The 21,077-nt window shown below is 49.6% G+C and overlaps 1 protein-coding gene across 1 annotated transcript; it reads right to left on the bottom strand.

Moving 5' to 3' along the window:
- Nucleotides 1–1,376: 1,376 nt before the first annotated feature.
- LOC110322727 lies at nt 1,377–3,668 on the bottom strand. Its single transcript, XM_021199458.1, has 2 exons — nt 3,615–3,668; nt 1,377–2,356 (listed from the first exon to the last, which is right to left on the bottom strand). The coding sequence occupies exon 2, from the start codon at nt 2,304–2,306 to the stop codon at nt 1,440–1,442; it is 867 nt and encodes a 288-aa protein (XP_021055117.1). The 5' UTR covers nt 2,307–2,356; nt 3,615–3,668; the 3' UTR covers nt 1,377–1,439.
- Nucleotides 3,669–21,077: the final 17,409 nt, after the last annotated feature.

Below are 21,077 nucleotides of genomic sequence, written 5' to 3'. Positions count from 1 at the left end.
CTGGAGTGGGGAGCAAAAGCTCTGAGGCCTCCGCTATCATCTACAGGGTTCCTTAGCCAACAGGACTGCGGAGCTGCTAGGTTCCTGATGGGACTAATATCCCTGCACTGAAGTCATCTGGGATCCGAGTCCTCAGTGACTCAGTAGTTTCCCAGACATTCAAGGTAGTTAGGGGGAAGGTCCCCTCATTCTAACCCTATCCTGCCTCAGCCAGTCCGGATGGACTAACTCAGTGACCTCAGAGACCACCACGGCGGGGGCCACCCTCCCTCCTGTGGGAAAGTCTATTCAACATGTCTAACACTGCCGTCACAAAGGTCTCTTGTGTCTAGGTGCAGAAGGTCAAATAATGCCTGATCCTGGCTCAGTGGCTGCACATCTGTTAGCCCGGAAGTCTAGAGTACTGGGCCAGCCTAGGCTACATGTGAGACACCCCCCCTCCACCATCTCAGAGGGGAAAAACTGTGCTAAGAACGGGGCCCACTGTGTAATAACAGTTCTGCTAGAGGTAAACCGGAGACGTCTGAGATCTGTGAGCGTCACACTCATCCTGCAAGCAGTTTGGTTCAGTCTACAGGGCGCTGTGTCAGTATTATACTCGAATCAGACATGCAAGACTCAGGATCCACTGAGGTGACTCAACTCAGCAGGTAGAAGACACACTTGCTGCTAAGTCTGAGGACCTAAATGCAAGCCCAGCTAGACCCACTAGGAGAGAACTGACTTCTGCAAGCTGTCCTCTGAGTTCCTTGCACACACGCACACACACACACACACACACACACACACACACACACACAACCTGAATATGGTGGTACATATCTGCACCCTGGAGGTAGAAGCAAAAAGATCAGGAGTTCTAGGTCATCTTGGCTACATAGAACCTGAGGAAAGCCTGAGCTAGAGAAGAAAGACCCTTGTGCTGGCTAAATTTTCAGTCAGTTGAGAAAATGCCTCCATCAGACCAGGCTGTAGGCCATTTTCTTAGTGATTGATGGAGAGGGACCAGCCTCTTGTGGGGATGCTCGGGCTGATGGTTCTGGAGTCTATAAACAAGCAGGTTGAGCAAGCCATGGGGAACACACCAGTAAACGGTATTCTTCCATGGCCTCTGCATCGGCTCCTATCTCTAGATTAGCCGAGTTCCTGTCCTGACGTCCTTCAATGACGAACAGTGCTACAGAAGTGTAAGCCAAGCAATCCCTTTTCTCCCCAACTTGCTTTTGGTCATGGTGTTTCATCACAGCAATAGTAACCCTAACTGGAATAACCACCACCACAACAACAACAAACAAAAGAATTGTTGTGTCAGGAGTTCTAGCCTGGGCAACTGAGTGAGACTCTACTTTAGGGGGGGAAAAAGACCCTCTGTTTTGTCTTATGATAATTTATTTTCCACACGGTGACCATGTGCCCACTGGACAAAGGCGGCATCCATGTCACCACCAGCCCTCGGACTTAGGGGTGGGCACAGGAGCATTCCATCCGGAGCGGATTGCTTCCCAGAACTTGGGCAGACGACCTAAGGAGAAGAACCCATTGCCGAACAGAGGGATCTCTGGCAGTTTTACCCCGGGCCTCTGGGGTGTCTCGACATTGAAAGTCTGGTTGTTAGGCCGTTGCTGGTAGCTCAAACCAGTGGAACCACCCAGGCACTGCAGGCTCTTGGTGTCCCGAGTGGAAGGGACCAAGCAGTTGTTGGCTGGGGGGTGATTGGGGTGATTGGCAGCGGCCGTGCTAGTGCTGGGAGTGGAATAGCTTCGGGGTGGGGGGCGTTCCGGTTGGTCCGGGTAGAGGGAGTTAGCAGCTCTTTCCAGGTAGGTGGCCGCCAGCTGAGGCAGGCTCAGGGCTTTGGGGTAGCTGCTGTTATTGTTGTAAACATTGGTGGATCGGTCCAGATAGCTGATGCCTTTGATGAGCTGGTCAAGGAAGGTAGGACTGGAGGGGCATGATGGATGGTCTGTGCAGATCAGGCAATGAGGGCTGCTGTGGTGACAGGGGGGCTTTTTGACCACCTTGGGGTCTTTCATCGTGTGACTCGTCTCTACACACTTGGAGGTGTAGGGGCGGCCCATGCAGATCTTCCCCAAGGGAAGTCCCGAGGAGGTGGTGGAGTTGAAGGATTGCTCGGAGTGGCCGCTGGAGGTGCTTAACTCGGAGCTGCTCGGAAGTCGGCTTCTCAGGCCCTTGCCGTTGCTCATATTGGGGTACTGGGCCCAGCCTGGAGTTTGAGGCGTGAAGGACACGTTGTTGGGTTGACTCAAGTGGTTGTAAGCATTGGACCGGTTTACCTGGCGTCCAGACATCTTTCTGGCCGGGTCAAGTTTCGGAGGTGTAACAGCGTTTGGTTGGTTACCTGCCAGAGAGAGAGAGAGAGAGAGAGAGAGTGGAGAGAAAGAGGGAGGGGAGAGAAAGAGAGAAAGGAGAGAAAGAGAGAGAGAGGAGAGAGATCAGCTCCGGCTCCTTGCCACCTCCCTCTCTGATCTCCCCCTCCCCTGTTTCCTTTGCTTCCCTTTCCTCTCTTCTTCCAAGCTCAGGACCTCCAGAAAGTACGAAAGAGGGGTGAGAGGTGAGGAGAAAGGAAGGGCCATCAAAGTGACCGAGTCCTGAAGAGGACAGCGGGAGGGGCATAGAGGGGGGCTGCCCCTACAGAAAACATGGGGCAGCCTCTTCTTTGAGGCCACGTTTCTCAGATTCCAAAGCAGGGACCCCACAGTGGCCAAAGTAGCAGAGTCTCTAATGTCGAATGAGATAGAGACAGGCCCCTAGATGATACCCAACAGCTAGCCCACAGCGGTAACTAGCGTACCTCACCACCCCTCCCCCACTCCCACCACCTTCCACTCTAGACTAGTCCTCTGCGCTCTGTCCTTTGTCCCCTCATGTCTTACACGACTCATTTATTCTTGCCATGAGACATAAGGTGGGAAGTGACCTTCCATTCCCAGTTGGCAGCTGCCTCTACTCCCAGCACAAAAGAGAGTTCAAAAGGGCCGCCTTAGCCGCAGAGTGATTTCAAAGCCGTCCTGGGCTACGGGAGAGTCTCAAACCTTTCCGCCATGCTGTTTGGTTCTAATCTTCCCTGACAGGATGGGGTCTCTTCCTCTGCCCCACTTGAACAGAGAGCGGTGGAGTTCCCGCTCTTTCTGGTCCAAAAGTAGACATTTTACCCGAGACTAAAACCTAGCCAGGCAAAGATAGAGCTCCTCCAATAGCCCTGTCCTGTCCCTGGGTAAGGAAGTCCCTGTCATTTCTTCTTGCCCCTCTTGGGTCTCCCATACTGGCCAGTCCACCGCCTCTCCCAAGAGTCTCCCCGACTACTGCCAGCTCCACCTGGCTTCTGATATTTATTCCGTACCAACTGGGCAGTGTTTGAGCCCGCCCCACCCCAAAAAACAGCTGCAAATCCCTCTCCTGCCACGGGCCCCTCAGCTGCCCTTGTCTTTTGGGTCTAAAATGGCTGGAATGTCCTGGCCTCTCCCCTGTCTGGCCCAACCACACCTCAACCCCTACTCTAGAAAACCAAGAGACTCAGGGCTGCCCCAGCTCATGTCCCTTTCCTTTCCTGGTCGGTGGGACCCCATTTGCCTGCCATGGGCCAGCTCCTCTCTTACCCTTTCTCTTAGGAGGTAGATGACATAGACCTCCCTGGCTCTCCACTGGGGACACCCTCTATCTGCCGCTCCAGACTGCTGGGCATGTCATAGAATCATGGAATCCTAAGGTAGTGAAGGGCCTCCTAGGGTCATTCCGACCAGGCCCCAGCCTCAGGGGCTGGAACTACTAGCAACCTGCCGGAACAGAGGGGTCCTATTTTTGAATCCAGACTAATGTGGCTATTTTTGTTTTTCAGGATTCTTTGTCTTTCTTGTGTTGAATTGAAAGAATTGTGCTAGCCCAGACACACCTCTGGCTGGCAGTACACACCATCATTTCTCCTTCCTGTTGGGCCTCCTTCAAGGGCTATCCTTTGGGGGAACCCATTCTCGGGGGGTTGAGAGCGGGAAGCAGCTCTCTGTAGAGGATCTTCCGTGTGTCTTGGGATGGAGTGTGACGTCTCCTCAGGGACCGACCTCAGTACTCCTTCCTGAGTCTCATGACCCCCCACTGGGTCTGGGTCCCCAGGACTTGTCCAATGAGCAAGTGCCATGGAAGCGGCCCATGTCCTCCCTGAGATCTTGTGGTATTTCTCAGGAAGAGTGTCTCTCCATCCCATTTTACCTCACGTTGAAAGTGCAGTTTGGTTCTGAGTGGATCAATTAAGTTTCTGACTGAGGTGTGACAGTTTGTCCACTACCTGAGCCTGGCAAAGATAGAATTTGGTCAACTCTGGCTCCCTCCCTCTCTCTTCCTCCCTCTCCCACCCTCTCCCTCCCTCCCTCCCTCCCTCCCTTTCTCTCTCCCTCCCTCTCTCTCTCCCTCTGGTCTTCTCTTCCCTGCTTTCCTCTGCTTCCCTTTCCCTCACCTTCCAGGCTCAGGACTTCTCCAGAAAGTACAAAGGGGGGGGGAGGGTAGGCCCTGCAGAGTGTCCAAGACCGGATAGGACCTGTTCTTAGCTTGTTCAAAACTTGGGATTTCAGTCCCAGAACCACAGAAAACAAAAAGGGGGGAAGTCTGGGGCACAGCGTGGTGGTACAGGGCTTCGTGTGCGCATACAAGACTTGGGTTCAAATGCCAGGACTGGAAAATCAATCTCTCATACAATGTGTGTGCACTGAGCACATGTGTGTGCATGTGTGCATGTGTGTGTGTAGTATGTATATAATATATATACTTTATATGTGTATATATAGTGTGTTCATATATATACTCATTCTATACATATATACACTACATATGCAATGTTTATATAGAATGTATATTACATATATTCTTTGTATGTGTATTAGTGTGTGTATACTATATACTTTATGTGCTTATATATAGTATATATAATACATACTTTATATATAGTATTATATATATAATGTGTGTGTGTGTGTGTAAAACTTATATGTATGTATATCTGAAACTTAGAAGACGACAAGCCGCCACGTCCTCTCTCTTTCACTTTAGTCTCTGTGTGTGCCTCCATGTGGTATGCACATGCCTTAGTGGAGGTCAGAGGACAGCTTACAGGAGTCACTTCTGTTCTTCTTCCACGAGTGCCAGGCGTCTGTCTTGGGCCGTCTGTCTTGGAAAGCAAGCAGCTTTCTTCATGGAATTATCCTGGTCCCCACATGTTCTCCATGCAAATCCTCTAACTAAACATTGTATCAAAAAAAAAAAAATTGTCTCCACTTTTGGCACTTCAGTCACGCACATACACGTCACCATGCTCAGCAAGTTGCAGAGGACAGCAGCTTTTGTGCCTGATGACCTCATCTCTTCCCGCTGAGAAGACACCGATACTTTCTAAGCTCCCACAGGCTTCCAGTCCAGGCTACTGAACATTGACCTGGAGCCTCTATTAAACAGACAGTTCTATTGTGGACCACCATCCTAGAGCGTAGCAGACACTACCCTCTCAATCCAAGAGACCCTCAGGATCATGCTTCGTGATGTCTCCTCAAAGAAGGAAGGAACGAGGGAGGGTCATCAGACCCTCGTCCGAGGTTTCAGCCACCCAGCCCTGTGCTGCTTCCGGCTGCCTGTGACTCTGCCCTAGGGATGTGTGAACTTGGGTGGGACTAGTGCACACAAAACCAGAAGATTAAACAGAGGATGCCATTCAGACGGCCGTGGGAGGTCACCTACAATGCTGGAGTGAGATTTTCAGCAACATGGCTTGTAGGGGGTTACCCGCACTCCTGTAAGTCACCCTCTCCCAGGCTTCTATAAAAAGCCAACAGCTCATTGGGCCATCAGTCTAACCTCTTTGGATGGAGTTGCTCCTTTTGGTTGGCACCCTATCTAGGCTGAGCAATGTTCAAGTCTCCCCAGGGGATGTTAACCCATTAATTGACCCAAAGTCAGATTTTACCAGTTACCCCTCAAATGTTCATCCTGACCAGAATGTACCTCTTTAGCCTGAAAAAAATCTCTCCCCCCCACCTCTCCTCTCTCTCTTTTCCCCCTCTCTGTGTGTGTGTGTGTGTGCGTGCTTGTGACATGCATATACATGTTCATGTCTGTGCATGTGTGTATGTTATGTGTGGATACATGTTCATATGAGTGTGCATATGTGCATGTTTGTGTGTGAGTGTGTACATGCTCATGTGTGTGTGCATGTTTGGAAGCTGGAGGCTGACGGGTGGATGTCTGGTGTCCTCCCCTATCACGTCCTGCCTTACATTTTTTAGGGTGGGGTATCGCACTGAACGTAAGCTTATCGAGTTGTTAAGGTTAGGTGGCCCGTAAACTCCAGAGATGCTCCACTGTCCCGGGATGCCAGGGATCCACACCTCAGTCCCTGATTCTTGCAAACTCTTTACTGACGGAGACATCTTGCCAGACCCTCTTCCCCTTCTTTCGTCATTGAGGGCTCTGACGGTTTAGAATAGAACACACTAGTCATTGACAGAATGTTCTCCCAGTTGGGTCCAGCCCATGTTTCCTAATGACCAGATCGTGTATTGCAAGTCACTGTCGCCCAGTGTCCTGTGACCTCGTGGGTGTTCAATTGTTGAGGACGAAGAGCATTCTGCCTCTGCGTGGGAGTCAGCTAAGTAGGGCCCAGAGATGAGGGGCCCAGAGGCTCCCCATAGACAGAGAGCCGTGTGGAGAACTCCGTGAACAAGGCAAGTGGTGGCACCCTCTTTTGGGTACAGCGCTGGGCTGGGGACAGGGAGGGAGGCCAGGCAGGCGGGCAGCCAGCTGAGGGCTGGGCCTCTAGGCTGTTTGTTCAAATGGTATCCAAGCACGGAGATCACTGGCCATTTCTGGCCTGGGCACAGCAGCACTGGAAATAGCTGTAGGATTATTTCGGGAGGAATGTGCTGTTTCTCCATCTTCCCAGAAAGCCAGGCCTTGTCCTAGGAAAGATCCGAGAAGTACCTGTATGGAGCCCCCACTCTATAGGACCTTCAGGCCTGCTGGTGGCGCACGGAGACCTTCGGTCAGAGGGGGTCAAGAAGGACTAAAATCCTCCTTTGCTGATGGAAGAGGGGCAGCTTTGAGGTCCTAGCCCAGGTTGGACCCATTAGGGTTCAGCCGCAGTAGCAGCAGCATAGAAGGACACTGTTTCCGCTCTTCCCAGCCCATTCCCAGAGGCCGGCACTTGTGGAACTCCTACTGTCTATAGTAGAACCTGATAGCACCAGCCCCTGCGTATCCACCCTCTTGTTTATCTTCACAGTACCCCCCCCCCCTGAGGTAGGTATTTTGTTTTCCAGATGAGGTCATTGGCAGTTCAGAGAGGGAGCGGGACTTGCCAAGGCATGCCCAGCAGGCCAGAATTAAGACCATACCTTCTGGGTTCAGTGAGGAGGTTAGAGGCTGAAGTGTGAGGGAGGAAGAGGGGGGCCGGGCACTTTTTCATTCAGGAGAGGTGAGGAAAGTGATCCTGGGAACGGATCAGCTTTGAGAGGGGAGGCAAAGTGGCCAGGAGCTGTAACTTTACGCCATACTGAGAGCCCTAGCCTCTCCCAGCTTAGGACCTCAGTACTAAGTACTTAGTACTCCTGGGACTCAGACTGCCCAGGGTGGATGAGACGTCCCACCCTGCATAGTCTATAGCTACAATCTCGACCCTTTGCCTCACCTGGACCACCTCAGGCCTAGGCTGCTTAGCTCCAAGGCCAAATCAGTTACAATCTGTGGCCTTTCAGTTACCCTTGCCCCTCTCTCCCCTCTCACTTGACTCACCTTCCCTGTCCTACCAATAACCCCACCTTTCCTGTTCCCTTCTAAACCCAGGAGGTCCCCCTTCTCCATCCTCTGCCGCTAGGCACAAATATTCCGGGCTCTCTTACTCCTCTGGGGTCCCTCGGGACTCAGGGAGTAAGCAGCCTGCCCCCTGAGATGACTCCTGATCCATCAGCCTGTAGTCCATACATTAACCCCTCACTTGCCATGTAGTTTCTCCTGTCCCCCTGGAGGTCTAAGATGAGGGGTGGGATGTCCTTTATGTCCCTTCACTTCGTGACCCTTGGAAACATCACGCGCAAACAAGCTCAGCTCAGCAGCAGCGACATGTGCGCGACAGACAGCAATCAGGGACAGCTAGAGGCACGAAAGTTTCGGTGCTCCCATCACGCCTGAAGGGCATCTGTGCCCAGCCTCCGATGACTGCCTGGCAGTGAGCCACCCCTGAATCCCTACCTGGCATGAAGCCAGCCTGCTGGCAGCACAATAAATCTCTCCTGGGCCAGGAATTCTGCTCTCCCCACTCCCCATGCTGCCTGCAGCCTTCTACCCACCAGGGTGCATGAGTCATGCACCCTCCATCCCTCCCAGCACCCCCAGGAAAAAGGCCCCTCGTTTGTACCTATTGCCAAAAACAGTGCTTCCCCAAGCCCACATATGGCAGGTACAGGCCAGGACAGGTTCCAACTCAGGAGGTCTAGGATGGGTGGGGCTTGGCCAGGACCCCAGCCAACAACAGCGCCCTCCTGCCAAGCTGCTACAGGGCTTTGGAGGCAGAGCCACCAATCTGGGAGGTGTCTGGGAAATTCCCTCTAGGAGAAGATGGTCACAAATAGATTTGTGTGCATGTTGCCCTGAGAGAGGTTGGTGCAGGAGGAGGAGGTAGAGCTGGGGAGTGCTGAGCTCTGAGCCAGGTAGATGAGTGTCTAGAGTTCTCAGTCTCCTAGTCTGTAAAATGGGCAGGAGGGTGGCTTAGTGAGCACGGCCAAATTGCTGTAATAGCAATTTGTTTGCAAGACCTCCAGGCTCAGATCCGAGGCCTCCACCAACGCACCAGCTGCTGTAGTGATGGCCTGGCTGGAGCTGGCTGGAGCCAGTTGTTCAGCATTCTGGAATTTGGTAGGCTGAGTTTGTTGTTGTTGCTTTCTCCTTCTCCTTCTTCTCCTCCTTCTCCTTCTCCTTCTCCTCCTCCTCCTCCTCCTCCTCCTCCTCCTCCTCCTCCTCCTCCTCCTTCTTCCTCTTCTTCTTTTTTGATAAGGTCTGAAAATGTGGTCTCTGCCTGCTGAGTGCCAGGATAACAGATATGCACCACCAGGCAGGGTGTGGTAGGCTGTTGTTAAGCATGGGTAGTCTAAAGCCAAGCACAATGGGAACCTTCACCCCAGGAACTAGCATGTGTGACAAATTAAGACTTTCCTTTGAGATTCCGTTGCCAGCACAGCACTGGAGCACTGGAGCAGGGGACTTGGGCCAAATGACCGCCCTTTTGAACTTGTGTTTCCTCAGCTAGGAAAACCACAATAATAATGTTATAACAGACTATGCATGTAAACACACAGACATGAGTGTGCACACATACACATGTGCACAAGGATATAAGACACACACACACACACACACACACACACACACACACCCTGGGTTCTATGCTGAGTCTTACGCATCAGCTCATTTCTTTCTCATTCCAACCTTATGACTGGGAACTGAGTCTGCAGTGTGTTCAGTCTGCAGCTCACAGGCTTCATGAACCTCAGGATGGCTGGGAATGTGACCCAGCGCAAGATCAGAAACTTAAAATATTAAGAGATTTGGTCTGCCTGCCTTCCTTCCTTCCTTCCTTCCTTCCTTCCTTCCTTCCTTCCTTCCTTCCTTCCTTCCTTCCTTTCTTCCTTCCTTCCTTTCTTTTTTCTTTTTCTTTTTAGATTTATTTATTTATTATGTGTAAGTACACTGTAGTTGTCTTCACACACACCAGAAGAGGGCGTCAGCTCTCATTACAGATGGTTGTGAGCCACCATGTGGTTGCTGGGAATTGAACTCAGGACCTTGGGAAGAGCAGTCAGTGCTCTTAACCGCTTAACCATCTCACCAGCCCCTTCTTTCTTTCTTTCTTTCTTTCTTTCTTTCTTTCTTTCTTTCTTTCTTTCTTTCTTTCTCTTCCTTCATTCTTTCCTTCCTTTCTTTTTTTCTTCCCTCCTTCCCTCCTTCCTTTATTAAAACCTTGATTATGGGAGTTGGAGAGATGGCTCAGCAGTTAAAAGCATTGGCTGCTCTTCCAGAGGACCAGAGTTCGGTTCCCAGCAACCACATGGTGCCTTACAACCATCTGTAATGGGATCAGATGTGCTCTTCTGGTGTGTCTGAAGACAGTGACAATGTACTCACATATATAAAATGAATGAATGAATGAATGAATAAATGAAATCTTGATTGTGCAGTTCTCAAACTTTGTAGATGGTCATGCAGTGCCACAGTGTCAAAAGGCTGGAGACACTTGAATATTAACAGAGTGGATTTTTCTGAAGAACTGAAGGGCAGGCATGCAGTAACTGGCCAAGAGGAACCTGGCTCAGCTCCGCCCCTATCTTAGGCAGGGTTTTACTGCTGTGAACAGACACTATAACCAATGCAAGTCTTATAAAAGACAACATCTAATTGGGGCTGGCTTACAGGTTCAGAGGTCCAGTCCATTATCATCAAGGCTGGAGCATGGCAGCATCCAGGCAGGCATGGTGCAGGAGAATTCAACATCTTCATCTGAAGGCTGCTAGCAGAATACTGGCTTCCAGACAGCTAGGATTAGAGTCTTAAAGCCCACACCCACAGTGACACACACCTACTCCAACAAGGCCACACCTACTCCAACAAGGCCACACCTTCTAATTGTGCCACTCCCTGGGCCGAACATATACAAACCTTAACAACCCCCGACCTCTCTCTACTCTCTCTACAACCCGATCCTCATAGCCGTTTATGGTAACGATCAGCAACTCCAGTTCCAGCAGATCTGATGTCCTCTCTGGCCTCTGTGGGTACCGCATGTGCATGTATGATGCACACATATGTATGCCAGCACGATACCCGAATACATAAAAGAAACACTCAGAAGAAGATAGACATTTTTATTTTTTATTTTTTTGAGACCAGGTATCATGAGATTAAAAATGTTAATTTACACTTACCTATTTATTTTGTGTGTTGTGTGCATGTGTATGTGGGTAGGCATGTGCCTTCCACAGCACAAATGTGGAGGTCAGAGGATCACTTAAGTCAGTTTCACTTTCTATCACATAGGTTCCAGGGATGAAACGCGGGTCATAAGGTTTGCAGGGCAAGTGCCTTTACTCTCTGAGCCATCTCCCAGGCCCTATTTGTTTACTTACTTGTTTAGAGACAAGGTCTCATACATCCCAAGCTGGCTTTAAAGTCGCTGTGCAGCTAAGGATGACCTTTGACTCCTGATTCTCCCGCCTCTGACACGCTTGGATTTGAGGTGTGCATCACCACGTCCAGTTTTATGAAAAGCCGGGGATTGAACCGGGGACTTCACGCCATGTTAGGCAAGCTCTCCACCCACGGAGCAGCGTCTCCAGTCCTCACAACTTTAATTAAAGATCGAAGCTGGGTATGGTGGCGTACCCCTTTGGTCCCATCACTCTAGAAGGCAGAGGCAGATCTCTGTGAGATGGAAATCAGCCTGGTCTACGGAGTGAGTTCAAAGACAGCCGGGGATATGAAGGGAGACCCTGTCCACAGGCCGGGGAGACAAGAATGGCATCTGACTTATGTTAAGCGATAAGGCTCCAGTGACCGGCAGAGGATACACTGGGTGGTGGTTCCCAAGGGGCTTGTTGGTATTCTACAACATGTCTGTACACTTGGGCTTCTCATGATACATTTGGAGAGAAAGAGAGAGAGACGGGTAGAGAGAGAGAGAAAAGGTGGAGGAGAGATTAGGAGGAAAGAAGGGAGGAAGGATGGAAGGAAGGACAGAAGGAAGGAAGGCAAGCAGGCAATAGAAGGAGTCAAGAACCCTAGGTTGAGTTTGGGGTTTCAGCTTCAAGCTTCTCTTATATCTCCAGCCACGCTGTGACTTTCAGACAGGCACATTCTGTGAGCCACGCAGACATTTCTAGTGACCCTTCCAGTGCTAATGCCTTATTGGCTAGCTGCTCTGATGGTTGTCTGCTGCTGTAACAGAATGCCACAGGCTAGGTAGGTCACTTATAATCAACAGAGGTTGTGGAGGCTAGAGAAACCAAAGTTGGTGAGGCTTTCTGGCTGCATTCTCAACCAACATGGCAGTGTTAGGGGGAGGTCCTTGGGATCACAGGTTTGAGGACTAGTCTCTGTGGAGAGGGAGAGCCTTGTTACCTCATCCATTCCTCTCTCTCTCTCTCTCTCTCTCTCTCTCTCTCTCTCTCTCTCTCTGTCTCTCGATCACGCACACTTTGTTTTCTGTGTGGCCCTGACTGTTCTGAAACTTGCTCAGTAGAGCAGGCTGGCCTGGGACTCAGAGATCTGAACCTGCCTCTGCCTTCTGAGTGCTGGGACCAAAGGTGTGCCCTACCACTGCCCAACAACCTCACCCAATCCCAATGACCTCCGAACACCAACATATGAATTTGGGGATTCATAAGTGTCCAACACATGATTCTTGGGTGCTGGCACCTTCAATAAATAGCTTCCTGCCACACTTACAATGGTGTGTGTTGCCCGATTATTTTCCATCTATCATCTTCCTGCTGAGACCCATTGAGGCTTTGGGCGGTACTCCTGCATCCCCAGTGTCCAGGACAAACATTAGCACGTAGGAAAGACAATGAATGACTGCCAAGCCATGTCCTAGAAAACTGCCTCTGCCATGAGCTGGGCGTCTGTGGTGAGGTTCCCTGTCAGGAAGGCTGGGATCTCAACTTGTTGGCTCCAAGGTTCCACTTCTCAAATCAGAAGTCTTGTCCAAGCTTGACCATCCACCACCAGGAGAGTTCAGAGAACTTAGCTAAAGACAGGAAGCCTGCCTCAGGCTTGGCCTGGCCTAAGTTCTGAGGTCCTCTTGGTACCTTCTTTAGCCCCATCAGCCGCTCAACAAACACTAAATCATCCTGTTTGTCACGGGAGGCTGCTGGGTCAGGCTGCCTGGGTTTGTTCTCTGCTTATGAGGTGGGTGGGGGGCTTCCTGGCCAGTGGGGGCTTCCCCTCATCTCCCTGCCTCCCTGAGCCTCATCCTGCTCCCTAGTCAGGGTTGATGTAGGGTTCCAAACAGCAAAGATCTGTTTAGTTCCCTTCCTGTTTCATTTTGAAGGACTCAAAACAAGTTCAGCTTCTAGATACAGTAGCTGCCTGCAGCCCAGGCCAACCCCGTCCCCTCCCCTCCTTCTTGGCTGGCATCACCTGTTTTTTTGTTTGTTTGTTTGTTTTTGTTTTTTGTTTTTTAAATTTACTAATTTTTTTAAAGATTTATTTATTTATTTATTAATGTAATTATACTGTAGNTGACTTCAGACACTCCAGAAGAGGGCATCAGATCTTGTTATGGATGGTTGTGAGCCACCATGTGGTTGCTGGGATTTGAACTCAGGACCTTTGGAAGAGCAGTCGGTGCTCTTACCCGCTGAGCCATCTCACCAGCCCCCTAAATTTACTAATTTTATGTCTATGAGTACACTGTTGCTGTCTTCAGACACACCAGGAGAGGGCGTCAGATCCCATTACAGATGGTTGTGAGGCACCATGTGGTTGCTGGGAATTGAACTCAGGACCTCTGGAAGAGCAGTCAGTGCTCTTAACCGCTGAGCCATCTCTTCAGCACCCCATCATCTGGTCTTTGATTATCTTCTTATGCATTATTTATCCCATCCCTCCCCTCGCTATACTCGGCACAGCACTGATTCAAATGTATGCAAACGTCCCCTGTATTTTGACGTTTTCTGGGTGCATTGCTCGGTAATTTGTTTTCCTGTTCTGTGGAATACTTCTGCAAAGTGGCTGTAACCATACAGGTGCCTCTAAGCTGAGCCAGTTGAAGTGTTTAGTGCTGTGCTGGCCATGGTACCACAACTCAGCCTTCTGCCATATGTATTCAAGATGCTTCCAACCATGATGTGCACTTACTGTCATTGTTTGCTTTTGAGACAGGGTCTCATGTAGCTCAGGTTGTCCGCCAATTCCCTATGTAAGCAAGGATGACCTTTAACTTCCGATCTTTCTGCCTCCACCCCTTTCCCCCAAGTGCCGACATCACAGGTGTACACTACCATACCTAACTCAATTTAGCCTCCATGGAGATCTTTTATCTCCCTGGAACACCTTACAGAAAGCCAGTTGAAAATTCCTGGAGACGACTGTGGCTCTTGGGCTCCCCCTGCTGGTCACTTGGATATTACATTGGAGCTGGATAATCCCAGATGCCCTTTCCAAAGAAGATGCTCCACTTCCACTGCCATGACTACCCTCAAGTCCACCTTAGGGATTTCTAAGAATGGGGCTCTTGTAGAAAATGCTTAGCATCTCAGCTAAAGGGCAGAGTAAATAGCAATGGGAATGCATTGGCTGACGGCCAAAGTAGACTGTGGCTATAATCCAGTAGACAAGTGAGTGCAACACCAGCCCGGGCTATGCAGTTATTAAAGTCTGAACCTCTGTCTCAAAGCGAAACAAAACCAACCAACCCCAAACCGATATGGCACTCTCCAGGAGTGTGAGCATGTGCAGGGCTGGTGGGAATCAACGTGTGGCTGTATCCTGCCGTCCTCCATGTGCACGTGTGTTCTGTGGCTAGTCACTGAATATACACCGAGGCTTCATGCCATGGCTGTGACCTGGGACACAGTCAGGCCTTTCCTTGGTTAGTCCCAGGATCTGGGTTTCTCAAAAGCTCCCTCATCCTCACTCTGCCCTATACATTTTTGAATTATTGTTGTGTATATGTGTATATGGGTGTTTTTCCTGCACATATGTCCATGTATCACTTGCATGTGGTGAAGCCAGAAAAGGACTCAGAGGCCCTGGAACTGGAGTTACAGCCTGTGAGCTGCTGTGTGGGTGCTCTTAACCAGCGTGCCATTGCTCCAGTCCCGGCTCATCTGCTCTTAACTGCCTTGACCCTGGGCACCTGGAGCTCCTGCTGATCTTGATTCCCCTAGGACGCTCAACTTGCTTCTCAGCTGTTTTCCAATCAGCTCATTTCCATGGTCCATTGTGATTTTTGTTTTTAATGTTGTTTTTGTGTGTGTGTGTGGTTTTTTAAAACTTTTGTTTTGAAGTGGGTCTCATGTAGGGCAAGCTTCCCTCAAACTGAATATGTAGCCAAGAATAATATTGCTTCTAGAGCTGGAGAGATGGCTGAGTGGCTAAGAGCACTGGCTGCTCTTCCAGAGGTCCTGAGTTCAATTCCCAGCAACCACATGGTGGCTCACAATCATCTGTAATGGGATCTGATGCCCTCTTCTGGTGTGTTTAAAGAAAACTACTATACACACACACACACACACACACACACACACACACACACATATATATATATATATATATATAATCTTTAAAAATTTTAAATCTTTTAAAGTAAAACTAATTTCCCTAATCCTCCTGCCTCCATCTTCCAAATGCTGGGATGTCAGGTTTGAGTCAAGACATTGGACAATGACGTTGGCACAACTGTGTACAACTGTGTAGGTTTTGGGCCAGCCTGGTCTATGAGTTGCAGTCCAGCCAGGACTACAGAGTAAGACCTTGTCTCAGAAAACAGAAATAACAAAGAAACACAACTACTCTGACCAAAAGCAACTTTGGGAAAGAAAGAGTTTATTTCAGCTCACGGGTTACAGTCCCCGTCACTGACGCAAGCCAAGACAGGAGCTCAAAGCAGAGACCGTGAAGGAACACTGCTTACCAGGTTATGTTTATCTCGCCTTCTAGTTTGTTTTTATTTTATGTGTATGAGTGTTTTGACTGAATGTATGTAAATGTACCGTGTGCATGCAGTGTTCTCAGACACCAGAAGGCGTCAGATTCCCTGGAACTGGAATGACAGGGGACTGTGAGCTGCCACTTGGGTGCTGGGAACAAAATCTCCATCCTCTGCGAGAGCAGCAAGAGCTTTTAGCAGCTGAGCCGTCCCTCCAGCTGATCTCTAACCCTTCGGCTAACTTGCTTCTCCAGCCCGGGGCCACCTGTCCAGGGAATAGTATCAGTCACAGTGAGCGCAACCCTCATTTATCTACTAACAATCGAACAATCCCCGTCAGAGGGATGTCCGTAAGCCAGTCTCCTTTAGGAAATTGTATCTCAGATGACACCAGGCTGTGCCAAATTAGCACAATCCATAAGACTGGTCCTTTCTGAGCACTCTGAGCGAGCTACCTTCTTATTATGTGTGTCTCTGTGTCCCCGTATATTGGATGGGCCCCAGCCCTAAGACATTCATTCCAATATAATTTCCAAATATGAGTAGATCCTCAGCCTGGAGAGACAGCCCAATGGTTAGGAGCATTGTCTGCTCTTCTAGAGAAACCATGTTCAATCTCCAGCACCCACACGGCAGCTCACAGATGTCTGTAACTGCAACTCCAGGGAACCTGACACCCTCACATAGATGTACATGCGTGTTAAACAGTAATACACATAAAAATAAATCATTTAAAACTTTTTTTTACAAAGAATATGTCCTGAGGCTCTGAGATACTTAGGTTTGGATGGTTTTTTTGTTTTGTTTTGTTTTTAAGATTTATTTATTTATTTATTATATTACATACACTGTAGCTGTCTTCAGACATTCCAGAAGAGGACATCAGATCTCGTTACGGATGGTTGTGAGCCACCATGTGGGTGCTGGGATTTGAACTTTCGGAAGAGCAGTGGATGCTCTTAACTGCTGAGCCATTGCTCCAGCCCAGGTTTGGATGTTAAATGGCAAACAAAGTAGGTGTTGGGAACGTGATAGAACTTTGGTTTACGTAGTATGTGTGTATGTATTGGTGTGTGTGTGCGGTGTGTTTGTGTGTGTGTATGGGTGTGTTTGTGTATTGGGGTATGTGTATGGGTGTGTTTGTGTGTATTGGGGTATGTGTGTGGGGGTGTTAGTGTGTGTGCATGTGTGTGTGTATATATGTGTGTGTGTGTGTGTGCATGTATGTGTGTGTTTGTGTGTATGTGTATTGGGGTATGTGTGTGGGTGTGTTTGTGTGTGTATATAGGTGTGTATATATGTGTGTGTGTATGTGTGTGTGTGTGTGGCATGTGTGTTACTCCTCATGTTTGGAGGTCAGAGGACAGCAAGGGCAGCTCTCAGGAGTTACTTCTCTCTGCCACCATGTGGATTTCAGGGTGACCTCAGGTCATCAGGCTTGGTGGCTGGCACCTTAACCCACTAGGCCATTTTTCCAGGCCAAGAGGTAGAGCTTTTAAGTTGTGAGGTCGCCAGTGGGCCAGGGGAGTTTTTGGATCACTGAGGGTGTGTCACAAGAGAAGACAATGGGACCCCTGCCTCTTCCTTCTCCGTTTGCTTCTTGGCCATGAGGTCAGCGTTTCTGCCTAACTGCGTATTCCAGCCAGGATCCATGAGGTCTCTTGTCAAACTCTCAAGAAAGTGGAGGGACAGATTTTAAATTGATGGCACTAAACCTTTAACCCATGACAAATCTTTCCCCCTCCTCCTCCTTCTCTTTCTTTTTCTCCTTTTCCTCCTCTTCCTCCTCCTTTTCCCCTCTTTTTAAATGTTTTTTTTAAAGATTTATTTATTATTATATGTAAGTACACTGTAGCTGTCTTCAGACACTCCATTAGAGGGTATCAGATCTCATTATGGATGGTTGTGAACCACCATGTGGTTGCTGGGATTTGAACTCAGGACCTTCGGAAGAGCAGTCAGTGCTCTTATCCACTGAGGCATCTCGCCAGCCCTTAAATGTTTATTATTAAATTTTTAAGGCAGGGTCTTATGTAGGCCAGGCCGGCCTCAAGGTCACCACAAAGCTCACAATGACCTTCAGTTCTTGATCCTCTTCCTGTTTTCCAAGTGTAGGGTTATAGGCAGGAGTCAGCACACACAGTTACATGTGTATTGGGATCAATTTACCAACGAGCGAGCACTCTACCAACTGAGCCACAGGGCCAGTCCTGTTTCTAAGTTGATCACCTTGGCAACGGGCTACATCACTACCCAATAAGCCCCTGGGCTTCTAGCTTGGGACGTGGGTTAGGACTTCAACAAGGAATTCTGGGGAGGTCACAATTTGACCCCACAGCAAACGCTTTATTGGGGAGGACGGCCCTGGGGTTGGAGGAGCACGAGATAGGCAGACAGTATCAGGGAGTATGAGGAGCAGAGGAAGTCCTGAGTGTGTGAAGTCCTCTGAGTTTGTGTTGTTGGCATGAGCCACCCATGTCAAGGACCAGGGCCTCAGACCCATAGGAGAATCGTAGCGCTTTCTCTTCCGGCCTGAGTGTGGGTGTCGATCGTTTGTGCAGAATGTCTCCCGTAGCTTGCTTCCTTGGGAGTTTACTGCCTGACTGCCTCCTACAGAGACTGCTCCTATGGAAGTTGGCTAACTCTTGTCTTCTTGATCCAGCTGTATCCCGTAAACCCCGCCCACCTGCTTGTTCATCTGTGCGTAATGAGTCCTGCCTCTGTTCAGATCTATATAATAAGCACAATGACCTGTCAGGGTGTGGGGGCTTCCTCTTCTGTGAGCGCACATCCAACCTAGGCTGCATCTATACGTCTGCTTTGTCTTCATCGCCCTGTTGCCTCTAGGCAGGTCAGACCCCTGAGGCTGTGCAGGGATCTACGATGAAGCACACGAGGGTGGGATGCCAGCATGGCCCCGCTATCAGAGGGACGACATTTGTTTCAGGATCTCAAGCATCCTGTGAGGGACTTGAACTCACTATGTGTCTGAGGCAAACCTGAATTCTGATCCACCTGCCTTTGTCTCCCAAGTTCTTGGATTACAGATATGCATCATGCCTGGCTTCCTCTCTCTTGAAATGTTTCTGTGTGTGTGTGTGTGTGTGTGTGTATGTGTAGACATGTTTGCTGTGGAGATCAACAGGCAACTTTGTGGAGCTGGTTCTTTTTATCCACCTTTATGTAGTGTGCTGATTAAGTTTTGCTTTGATGTTTGTTTTTCCAGGACAAGGTTTCTCTGTAGCCTTGACTCTCCTGGAACTCGCTCTGGTCTTGAATTCAGAGACCTGCCAGCCTCTGCCACCGCCACCTTTTTTTTTTTTTTTTCCTTAAATCTACACAGGCTATCGACATTTGGGAAGAGGGACTCATGTTTGAGAAAGTGAGTCTGTAAGACTGAGAGTGAGAATGAGAGGTACCAGGGTGCTCCTGGTCACCTGGTGGTGCTCTGAGAAGGACGACAGTTGGGGGGTGAAGTGGGGCGGGGGTTGAAGCTCGTCAAGTCCCCTGGCTCACCCAGCTTCTCTCCAAAGGCTCTGGCTCCACCTGCAGCCTTCTTTCTGGGTCATCTCTTTTTAGGTGAGTCTGTGGAATATTGTCTTGCTTAGTGATGGATGTGGGAGGACCCAGCTCTGATCTGGTGATCCTGGAAGGTATAGGAAGACAGACTGAGCAAAGCCATAAATAGTGTCCCTCCTCTCCCCAGGCTTCTGCATCAGTTCAGGCTTCCAGGCTCCTGCCTTGAGTTCCTGCCACGACTTGGATGATGGACAATACGCTGTAAAATAAAAGAAACCCTTTCCTCCCCTAGTTGCTCTGTGGTCATGGTGTTTCACCAAGCAAGAGAAACCTAACTAGATCATGTACGTTTCAGGGGTCACCTCAGGTTGCCAGGCTTGGGACTGGCACCTTTACTTGTTAGACTAGTCTCACTGGCCCTTCGTCTCATGTTATATTATTTTAGGTCTCTGCTTCATTTGTCCAAACCTGCATCAAGCCAAGGCCCTGGAGGGAACAAATGACAATCCTGAGGGGTTTCCCAGAAGGCTTAATCAAAGGAGGCACAGGTTGGGGAAATCCACAAGAGGCAGTGAAACCTCCAAAGGCTCACAGTGGCAGGGAGCCTCTAACACTCCAGGCCTGAAGGGGCAGAGGGAGGCGGAGCTTTGTGGAGTAAGAGATGACCTCGGAAGAAGGCTGCAGGTGGAGCCAGGGCCTTTGGAGAGAAGCTGGGTGAGCCAGGGGACTCAAGGGGCTTCAACTGCCCCCCCCCCCAAGACTGTCATCCTTCTCAGAACACCACCAGGTGACCAGGAGGACGCAGGAACCTTTCAGGACTCTGTTGAGCAGCTGTGGATATGCACGTGGCTGAGAAGACATGAGGACTGGACCTCTGCCTCCACCCTTCAGAAGGCATGGCACCCGCTGTGGAAAAAGACTGCCTGAGCACATTGCCCAACGCCTTCCGGTTCCCACTGAGGAAAGCCTCCTTTGGGACATAGGCCACCTGTGCACGTCCCACATCTAGAAGCCACAGATGGACACTTGCTTAATTTTAGGTGTTCTTAAACACACACACAAACACACACACACACACACACACACACACACACACACACACACACACCAGGTGGCTGCCAATCTGGGAGGGGCAAGATTGGTAGCTGGGGAACTAAGAGCAACCAAGTACCAGCAGGTTCCAAGCATAAACCTCCCAAACTGTCACTGTGTGACTCACAGTGACCACAGCACAGGACACGCTCTGAGAAAACTGTCACTGTGTGACTCACAGTGAGCACAGCACAGGACACGCTCTGAGAACTCCTGCAGGAAAAGTCATTTGAATTTTGTCCTAGTTCCCAAGCCACTGGGACTTGCTTTTGTTTCCTTCCTTCCTTCCTTCCTTCCTTCCTTCCTTCCTTCCTTCCTTCCTTCCTTCCTTCCTTCCTTTCTCTCTGTTTTAAAGATTTATTTCTTTATTTTATGTATATGAGTACCCAGTAGCTGTACAGATGGTTGTGAGCCTTCATGTGGTTGTCGGGAATTGAATTTAGGACCTCTGCTCACTCTGGTCAAGCCCACTTGCTCTGGTTGGCCCTGCTATTATTGCTATAAATAGGTACACTGTAGCTGTCTTCAGACACACCAGAAGGGGGCGTCAGATCTCATTATGGGAGATTGTGAGCCACCATGTAGTTTCTGGGATTTGAACTCAGAACCTTCAGGAAGAACAGTCAGTGCTCTTACCCACTGAGCCATCTCTCCATCTCTCTCTCTCTCTCTCTCTCTCTCTCTCTCTCTCTCTCTCTCTCTCTCCCCAGTTTCAATATGTAGCTTTCCCTGAGTTTTTACTCATTCTGTAGACTAGGCTGGCCTTGATCTCACA

The sequence above is a fragment of the Mus pahari genome, chromosome 6, assembly GCF_900095145.1.
Source record: "Mus pahari chromosome 6, PAHARI_EIJ_v1.1, whole genome shotgun sequence".
Lineage (NCBI taxonomy): Eukaryota > Metazoa > Chordata > Mammalia > Rodentia > Muridae > Mus > Mus pahari.
The sequence above is the reverse complement of the archived record's forward strand: the minus strand, read 5'-3'. Positions and strand labels throughout refer to the sequence as shown.